Raw genomic sequence first — 10,150 nt, 5'->3', positions numbered from 1 at the left:
TCTAGAAACGTTTTGCAACTGCATACTTAAACATTGCTTTGTTTATTTCTTAATTCTCATATTTTTCTTTTCTCTTTTAGGAGAAAGTAAAGAAAAGGATGATCCAAAACATGGAAATCAAGACACCAGAACATGGTCAAAGAACTGCACATTCACGAAATGTGATTTCTCGTCGCCATTTAACCTAACTGTACCCATCACGAAGCAATGTATACAGGTTTAGAAGATGGTGCTAACAGACGGTACCTTCCCCACAAGCGGTGCGACGGCCACAACGTCATCACCAAGCGGCGAGAAGACAACGCCGACGTCTGTCAATGTTTCACGCGTTGTGTCGGGGTTTGACCATCATCGCTGGAATGTAACAGATGATTTACCTTCAGTGCCAGACCAGAACTCTTCAGTGCAACATACAGACGTAACAGTTAAAAGTTACGGCAAAGATTTTACAGGATCTGTTAAAGATACATTGTCAAACTACACTGATACAGTGTCGCAGGATTATTTTAATTCATCTGCGAGGAATAGTGATATTTCACCCCAGTATGTTAAGGGTTTCACGGATTATGGTAACAGCTCACATTCGCCATTTGTAAATTTAACGTCAGGTTATGTTAACGTGACATCACCAGGGGATCTCGGAGATTCTTCTGGTTATTTGAATACGTCACTAGGTAGTTTCCGTGATGCTATTTCTGGATATTTTAATGTTTCCAACTTCACCACTCAGACGGGATTATCGGATTTGACGTCACCAATTACTGACGATGGTTTTTACCTTTCTGATAATTCTACGTGGAATTTTTCCAATGGTTCAAATTCTTCCAACTCCAATGAATTCGGTAAAGCTGTAGGATTTTCAATAGCGGAAATAGTCGTTATTTCTATTGTGGTGTCGGCTTTGTGTATATTCACCGCCGGTGGGAATTTCCTTGTAATCATTGCCTTCAAGGTGGACAAGCAACTTCAGACGATTAGCAATTACTTCCTGTTGAGTCTGGCAGTGGCAGATTTGACTATCGGGATTGTGTCAATGCCTTTTTACACAGTGTATATTCTCATGGGCTATTGGCCTCTGGGTCCCGAGCTATGCGACATCTGGCTCTCGTTGGATTATACCATGAGCAATGCTTCTGTGGCCAATCTCATCATCATCAGCTTCGACAGATATCTGTCTGTGACGCGTCCACTTACTTACAGGGCCAACAGGACATCCAGGAGGGCAGGGATTATGATCTGTTGTGCTTGGATTATTTCAGCGATTCTGTGGACTCCGTGGATCTTTGCTTGGCCCTATATTGAAGGTAAAAGAACCGTGCCCAAGACCGACTGTTACATTCAGTTCTTAAAGACCAACAAGTATATCACAATCTTCACGGCCATGTTCGCGTTTTATATCCCTGTCAGCATCATGAGTATATTGTACTGGAAGGTGTATAAAATAACGCAGACGAGACAAAAACAGCTTCCACATTTGCAAGGGTGTAAAAAGAATAATTTTAGCAAAAAATCTGTAATTTCTAGTGGTGACGATGACCAATATTCTAATGTTAGTGAAAGACGTGCCGCCAGAAGTTCACCGGAGATAGACGATCAATTTGCGACACAAGATCGGGACAGATCGCATCGCAGACGATGGTGGAACTGTATACGAATCGACAGAGACTCCGACTATTTGGAAGAGTCGAGCACGAGTGATCCACAAGGGTCGCCAGGCAACGCGAACCACATCTCCAAGGGCACATTTCACGGGTTATTCAAATCGAATAACAACCGGTTGAGACTGAACAGCGTGTGCGATAATTCGATAGGGTTGAACCGCAAAGGGAGGGACCGTGACGTGGACAACAGCGCGTCCATGATCCCCCTCCTTCCCGTGGACTCCTCCTCACCCGCCATCACCCCATCAACGATAACCTCCCCAGGCATCACCCCATCCTCCGAAAGGACGACTCTGTTTTCACGCCAAACGACCATATCGTCTGCTCCTCCGCTGAGCGAATCGGGCGAGGACCTGCTTGACGGAAACAGACGAGAGACAACGTACACAGTGTTGATCCGGTTACCAAGAGACGATTCCACGGAGTCGGAGAAGAAACCCTCCATCCGACTGATCCCGGACAGCGACGCGGAGAGCGTCTGCGAACTAACTCGCCGCTGCGGCACCAACGACGACAGCGACGCCGACAGCGAATCGGTGGACGACAACAAGAACGACGTGGATCGAAACAGACTTCCTTTCCGCCCGCCCCACGGGACGCCGGCCCTGGGACGTCGCGCCCACAGCAACGACGAGGCGAGGAATGCCATGCAGGAGAAGATGGCGGCCCAGGCGGCGGACCGGGTGAGGAAGCAACACGCCAAGAATAACCTGCGATCACGACGGCAGGAAAAGAAGCAGGACCAGAAGGCCGCCAAGACCCTGACCGCCATACTCCTCGCCTTCATAGTCACCTGGACCCCCTACAACATCTTCACAGTCATAGAATGCTTCTGTTCGGAGTGCATAAATGAACATCTGTATGCTATAGGTAGGTCTATTGCCTACATGTACATAATTATGTAACTATAACTGTAACTGTATTTGTAACTGTAATGTTAATTACAGACTACCAACTGTCACGACAAAGTAGGCCAACTCGGTGATCTCAGTGCTTCTACGACTGTCCAGTTGCTAGTCTGAGCACTCTTGTGCTTGGTGCAGACTACCAAATGTGACAACAAAGTTGGTCAACTCGCCAGTCTAACGACTTCTACGACTGTCCAGTTGCTAGTCTGAGCGCTCTTACAACTCGATTCTCGTCGTATACAACTCCTATGGCCGATTAGTTGTTAATCTGAGCGCACCCATCGTAAGTTGGGAGTGGGGAAATTACAACGCAACTATCGAGTTGGTCAACACTGTCGTGAGGGTTGATAGTCTGAACGTAGCACAACGTCCTCTAATTTGTTGTCGTCGTATACACTGATAAAATGTATGTATGTACTCTTTTCATCTACTCGTTCCAACCAGCTCACCGCGGGGCTGTTATATCAAATGCCGTGGTATGTGCTATCCTGTCTGTAGAATGGTGCATATCTTTACCACTGGCAGAGCAAATCAGCTATCCCTCTCCAGACGCATGTTTCAGTTGTCCCTTAACTTCTTATGACTAGTATATCTAGTAACCGTAGGCTAAAAATCAATCTGCTCGGGTAAAATATTAAACATATTCATTCCTTTTTCATTGCCAGTAGCAAAATAAATCGGCAGTGAATTTGTTTCTAGTCGCCGTCTCATAAATATCGACAGGGTCGTACCGAGACATACATAACAGGTGTGTGTGTGTATGGAAGGGGGGGGGGGCCTGTGTCGGGGTGTAGTCAACAAGAGTCTTCTCTATCTGGACATAAAAGGCACGCGTCGTATTTTTTCGGGAGTGGGTGGGTGGGTGGGTGCTATTTATCTTTCAATACATGTGTCACGAGCTCATCTGTATCAGGTGCGGTACCTAATCAGTAAGAGGATTCAAGATGTGGGAGGACATCATATCTGATATAAATCAGCAACAGCTTGGTCTCTGTAACTCAATGACGCCTCCTAAACGTGTCATCTAATGCTTGTCGCACACCTACCGATTAACAGTGACTCGACTATCGAGTCGGCAGCAGTCTGAAAATATGCATTTGTACACACCAGAAGACGCGACAGTGTAATCTGTTACGGGACGATGCGTACCCATTTTGTTTCGTCCCTGGACGATTCGTACCCATTTTGTTTCGTCCCTGAACGATTCATACACACTACCATTTTATACCCTAGACGATTATATATAATTATATAAGTCATATATCCCTCTTTAATTCAAAGTTTCGCCTATTCAGGCTTCATCAGGGAAATCTGTCGACAAAAATAAAAATCCGCACATAAAACCACTAACAAAAACAGAGTTAAAGATGTAACTAAAATAATAAATAATATACTTAAGTCTATATAAGAAACGGAGCTACAAATAAAGTAACGTAAGATAAAAGCTGCAGAACAAACTACTGGTCAAAGATTAAAAGTATGGTAACACTATGACTGAGATAAAACGAAGTGTGGGTAGGGGGAATAAAATAATAATAAAGGGTAAATAAAACAAAGAACAAAATAATGAACAAAATAATAATGAACGAATGAATGCATAAATGGATAAACCAATAGCAAAAACAATCTGAATACATAAAAGGAATTACCCGGATAATTTACAAGTAATAAAGACGAAAAGTTACTTGCGTATATATATAAAATAAAATTAAAACCTTTCTAATATTAGGCCTAAATATAACGTAACTTTAGATAAAAATAATTACTGAGCAAGCTCAGCTAATAATAATATATTTATCAAAATTTAATCAAATAATCTTAAAACATAAAAAGAAACTTAATTTAAAACTAAGCTAAAAGAAGTCAAACCATCCTGCATGAAAACATGAATAGAATAAATGAATAAACCTAATGCGAGGTAAACAACCACTCTAAAAACAAGCTATGAAGCTGAGAATGTAGGAGTGAGTACAACTCAAGTAAAAACTGCAGAGTAAACTGGTGACCAGCCTCGGTGGCGCAGTGGTTAAGCCATCGGACTACAGGCTGGTAGGTACAGGGTTCGCAGCCCGGTACCGGCTCCAACCCAGAGCGAGTTCTTAAGGCCACTACACCCTCTTCTCTCTCACTAACAACTAACCCCCTGTCCTGGACAGACAGCCCAGATAGCTGAGGTGTGTGCCCATGACAGCGTGCTTGAACCTTAATTGGATATAAGCACGAAAATAAGTTGAAATGAAATGAATATAAACTGCTGGTAAGAGATTAAAGGTCTTGTAAAACTAACAAAGGTCATATAATAGTGATACAAAGGGTGGTGGTGGATATGGTATGATACATAGTATGAGTGAATTAATTAACAAATATAAATGAATGAATGAGTGAATAAATCAGAACAAAATAAATGAAATAAATAAAATAAAGCTAATTAAATGAATGAAAGAGGTGGGGTAAAACTGTAATGATAATAAACATCACTTTAAAAAATCCAGTTTATGCATGTATTCTGTTTCAGTCCAAATTACTTTTCATAAGTTCGAGAGGAATTGAAATCTTTTCTGGAATTAAGTCCCTTGAAAATTGTTCCCATGTTACACATTCAGAATGTCTCTTTTATAAGAAGAAGTGTTTCATTGTCAACTGAGTCAATAGCGCAGATATGTAGAAGCGTTAGATTAGGATCTCTCAGGTGGGTAACAGTATTCACGTGTTGGGATACGGTACATTTTGTTGTTTTCTTGAGATTACAGTCTGATTTATGGTTTTCCCACCTTGCTTTTAGATTCTTTGTGGAGCCAATATACCAGCTGGTATCAGGGTGGATAGTGCACCGTATGAGATAGATAACATTTCGGGTTTTGCAGGAAAGATGTTTCCTAATCTTCCATATTCTTTTATCCCAACGAGCCTGCAGTGAAGTAGTTGCTACAGAATGTGCACACGTGTCACATCTCTTTGCACAACATTTAAAATACCAATTTTTTGTAACGGGCCATGCTAAATAAAACGTTTGGGAACGGTTGGTTTGTACATTTCGGCCAGGTTCTGTCGGCGTCTGTCTGCAGAAATGATAGTTTTTCTTGGGAATATATATATGTATGTATGTATGTATGTATGTATGTATGTGTGTGTGTCTATGTATGTGTGTGTGTGTGTGTGTGTCTCTGTGTGTGTGTGTATGTGTGTGTGTGTGTGTGTGTGTGTATGTGTGTATGTTATTTGTTTGTTTGTTATTAATTACATTGTAGATGATCGTGTTTGTGTTCATACCGTTAATTAGTTGATTGGGAACCGGCCACTTTTTTTCGGTCAAACTATATATCAAAGTATATTAATACCCTTACTTAGCAAGAGACCATGTTTAACACCTGTCAGGCAAAACTGGAGATTAGACGCGACTGTCGCATCGTTGCCCTGCGCACACGTACCGATTAACGCCAACGCGACTGTTGAGTCGGCGTTAACCCGTAGATGTGTGCCAGGCATTACCATGTCTTGCGATCCCACGCTCAGTATTCCAGAAATCGGATCACACACCAGATTCTAGTCTTTAGCAAACTCACTTCATCTGGCGCTCCTTATTCGTGTTATTTTTGCTTTCTAATAAAAGGGAAAAGCTTCTTGGCGTCAGTCTTTTGTAAAAAAAAAAAAAAAAAAAAAAAAGAAAGAAGCAGAATGGCGGGATCGTGTCATAAGGAAGTGTGTCAGATTACTCGATGCAATATTGTATCGTGTTTTAAATCTGTCTTCAGCAGGGTCGTGCCTAGTGAGTGGGTGAGGGGAGGCGCGCGCAGGAAATTGTGCAACGGGGTCCCATAGGCGTACGGGCTCCTATTGTTGTAGGGGGCAGGCTAGCTTTAAACGACAATGCCCGAATCTGGATAACAACATTTATTCATATTAGCATCACTGCCAACAGCTATATAGAGTTGGAAACGAATCAGTACGCATTTTTACATGGATGACAGCTAATTTTGAGGGTAGAATGATGGAAATACAATGGTAAAAAGGTCTCAGGTTAGCTCATTTTACCCGAATATCTGTATCATTTTTGCCCGAATTTGAGGTACAGCAACACGTCTCAACATTTGTGGCACAACATGATGTTTTCCTTGGGGCGCTACAGGTGTTGAAGTGTGTCCTGACCTTTGTTTTGACTGAATTCAGAAGCGGCCCGTTTTAATAAATAAAATAAAGGCATCAAATATATGTTTGTTTGACTCTTTCTAAACTTTCGTATCTAATTAAGCGCGTGGCAGTGAATCTCATAATTTCTTAGATAATATAATTATCCATAATAGAAGAGCATATTGATTTATTAATCATCTACTATTGGATGTCAAACATTTGGTATTTTTGACATAATTTTAGAGAGGAAACCCGCTACATTTTTCCATTAGTAGCAAGGCATATTTTATATGCATCATCCCACAGACATGATAGCACATACCACGGCCTTTGATATTCCAGCCGTGGTGCATTGGCTGGAGCGAGAAATAATCCAATGGGCCCACTGACGGGGATTGATCCCAAACCGACCGCAAATGAAGTTGACGCTTTGCTACTGGTCTACGTCCCGCCCCTTATCAATAATAATAATAATAATACATAAATTAGAATTGTTTTATCTATACATATTATAGCACATTACTGAATATTTTACTTTAGTTTACTACCCATTCCTCGACGTCAAAATACAACAACATCACCAACAACAAGTGTGCAACACCAAAGCAACATAAAAACAACCACCAAAGCAAATATAACTGGTTTTTCATCAGTTTACTAGACAAATATTATTACCTTTTTTACTATTTTTGTGACGGTATATAATCATATCACATAAATGGAAATAAAAAGAAGAATAAAAGACTGTTTCAAGTAAGTTGTACATATTTAGCAAGAATTTATTTAAAATAGGAAAGACGTCAGTTTATAATCCTTGGCTTAAGTAAAACTCATGATGTAAAACTGTAATTCTTTATCTGTCTGTTATCGAATATAGTTATTGTTCTGTCTGCTGTGTTTTATAAAAGTGACATTTGTAAAAATGTAGGGCCAGATCTTAATATAGGCATTGTCTAATAATCAATATTTAATGACGTACAAGAACACGTTAATAAATATTGTGTTTTTTAAAAAAACATACCAGAATTAATATATATGAACAACAATTTCCATAAATAGGCGATCAGTGATGAAGCAGTCTGGAAAAAATTATTAATTATTAAATAAAAAAATATAATACACCCAAGCAAAAACACGAAACAAACCGAACTCAATCATAATTAGACTGATTGCCGTGTTTTACTATCAATAGGAAAAACAAATAATTGGAAATAGTTACAGTCAGATGAGCTTCAATGCAGACGTGACAAAGTCACTTAAATTAATTACTCGTGCTGTGAAAACATGTATAGAAAAAAAAAGGAATGCTAGTTTAACGACCTTCAGCTCATTTTAAACTACGACTATTTGATATCTAATATATGGTTATTACGCCACCGGGGGGGGGGGGGGGAGGGAAGGAGGGAGAGAGAGAGAGAGAGAGAGAGAGAGAGAGAGAGAGAGAGAGAGAGAGAGAGAGAGAGAGAGAGAGAGAGAGACAGGCAGACAGACAGACAGACAGACAGAGACAGACAGAGACAGAGACAGAGATAGATAGGGAGGAAATGTTTTATTTAACGACGCACTCAACACATTTTATTTACGGTTATATGACGTCAGACATATTGTTAAGGACCACACAGATATTGAAAGAGAAAACCCGCTGTCGCCACTTCATGGGCTACTCTTTTTGATTAGCAGCAAGGGATCTTTAATATGCACCATCCCACAGTCAGGATAGTACATACCACGGCCTTTGTTACACCAGTTGTAGAGCACTGGCTGGAACGAGAAATAGCCCAATGGGTCCACCGATGGGGATCGATCCTAGACCGACCGCGCATCAAGCGAACGCTTTCCACTGGGCTATGTTACGCCTCGAGAGAGAGAGACAGAGTGAGGCAGAGCAAGAGAGCGAGAGACAGACAGACAGAGAGAGAGACAGACAGACAGAGAAAGAGCATGCGCGCGCCTGTGTGTGTGTGTGTGTGGACCCTGTTAAAAACGTAATTTCGTCTTTTAAAAAAAAAAAAATTCCTGGGGAAGCATGATGGAGAGAAACAGAGGCAGAGGGATACACACACAGCGCGAAAGAGAGCTAGAGAGAGAGAGAGAGAGAGAGAGAGAGAGAGAGAGAGAGAGAGAGAGAGAGAGAGAGAGAGAGACAGAGAGACAGAGAGACAGACAGACAGACAGAGAGAGAAAGACACAGACATGGTTGGAAGGATAGAAAGGAGAGGGGAAAAGACGAAACCAGCTGTCATTATTTAGGTTACAGGACAGTACACACCATGGTCTTTAATGATACAAATTGTGCGGTTCTAGTTGGGACTAAAACAAAATCGAGAAGAAGGTGTGTGATAAGAAGTACAATTCCAAAAACAAAACAAAAACAAAAACGACACATTTTCTTATAATTAGTTTGTAGCTTATTGGGTATGCTACAAAAACACCACCATAAATTACATACTAATTTTCTTATGTTTATTTTGTAGGTTACTGGTTGTGTTACATCAACAGCACCATAAACCCACTCTGTTACGCTTTGTGCAACGTCAACTTCCGGCGCGCGTTCATCCGGATCTTGACGTGTCGGTGTGCGCCAAAGCGAGGCTCTATTCAAAGAATGATGATAAACCCCATCCAGGCTTCTAATCTGATTCCAAGATGAACGATTTCGAAATAGCGCAAAGTGGCTTGATGTTGCCGATGATAGAGAGCCCCAGTGCTTCTTCCGACAGCGTTAACATTGCTCGAATCCGTGGATTTCCATGTAGATGACAAGCAAGAAAGTGTCTGTGCCGTGCGAAGCAGTTCAAGATGGCGCTAAAACAAGATGGCGCTGTGAAGCAAGATGGCGACTGTGCTAATTGGTGCTCTCCCCCCCCCCCCCCCCCCCCAAAAAAAAAAAAAGGTTCTGGTTCGAGAATGCATTTCTTTCGTCAGGACCCTTATGGAGGCCGCGGACGTAATGCGGACACTTCGTCTCAGAAGCTGGAAATATCTCTTGGACTCTGACGTGTACAGAATTACTAGTTTGAACTCGATATTTACTATTTATCTTTTTAGGATTAGTTTTGTTATGGACACACCTGTGGTTACCGTGTCTGCGCGAAATGCAATCCATGATGACGTTGTCGATGCTGATGCAAAATGGTTTGTCTCAGCTGACAGGTGTTGTCATCTTTACCCATCAGAATGAGTGCTTTTTGCTGTGAAGTACGCCGATGCCGTTTTCTTGGATATTAATCCATAAGTAACTTCTTTATGCATCGCATCATACTACCATTGGGTAGCAGCTTAATGCGAAATGATTAACTTTGTTTTGTTTCATTACACCACTAGAGCACATTCATTTATTAATAATCGGCTATTGGATGTCAAACATTTCGTATTTTTGACTCCGACAAACACCCGCTACATATTTTCTATAGCAGCAAGCGATATTTTATAGGCACTTTCCGACAGCCAGGA

At 41.3% G+C, this 10,150-nt stretch overlaps 1 protein-coding gene across 1 annotated transcript; it reads left to right on the top strand.

The window, feature by feature from the left end:
- The first annotated feature begins 226 nt into the window (after nucleotides 1-226).
- Nucleotides 227-9,550, top strand: LOC121369756 (muscarinic acetylcholine receptor M3-like). The gene is made up of 2 exons (XM_041494814.1): nucleotides 227-2,531; nucleotides 9,172-9,550. The coding sequence occupies exons 1-2, from the start codon at nucleotides 227-229 to the stop codon at nucleotides 9,345-9,347; spliced, it is 2,481 nt and encodes an 826-aa protein (XP_041350748.1). The 3' UTR covers nucleotides 9,348-9,550.
- Nucleotides 9,551-10,150: the final 600 nt, after the last annotated feature.

This window comes from Gigantopelta aegis, chromosome 4 (genome assembly GCF_016097555.1).
Source record: "Gigantopelta aegis isolate Gae_Host chromosome 4, Gae_host_genome, whole genome shotgun sequence".
Lineage (NCBI taxonomy): Eukaryota > Metazoa > Mollusca > Gastropoda > Neomphalida > Peltospiridae > Gigantopelta > Gigantopelta aegis.
Note: the sequence above shows the minus strand (reverse complement) of the source record. Positions and strands in the feature narration are given on the sequence as shown.

Excerpts from the sequence above, each read along its gene's own strand:
- LOC121369756 (XM_041494814.1), top strand. The coding sequence starts at position 227 with ATGGTGCTAACAGACGGTACCTTCCCCACAAGCGGTGCGACGGCCACA. Across the intron at positions 2,532-9,171 it reads TGAACATCTGTATGCTATAG|GTTACTGGTTGTGTTACATC; the intron begins GTAGGTCTATTG and ends TTTATTTTGTAG.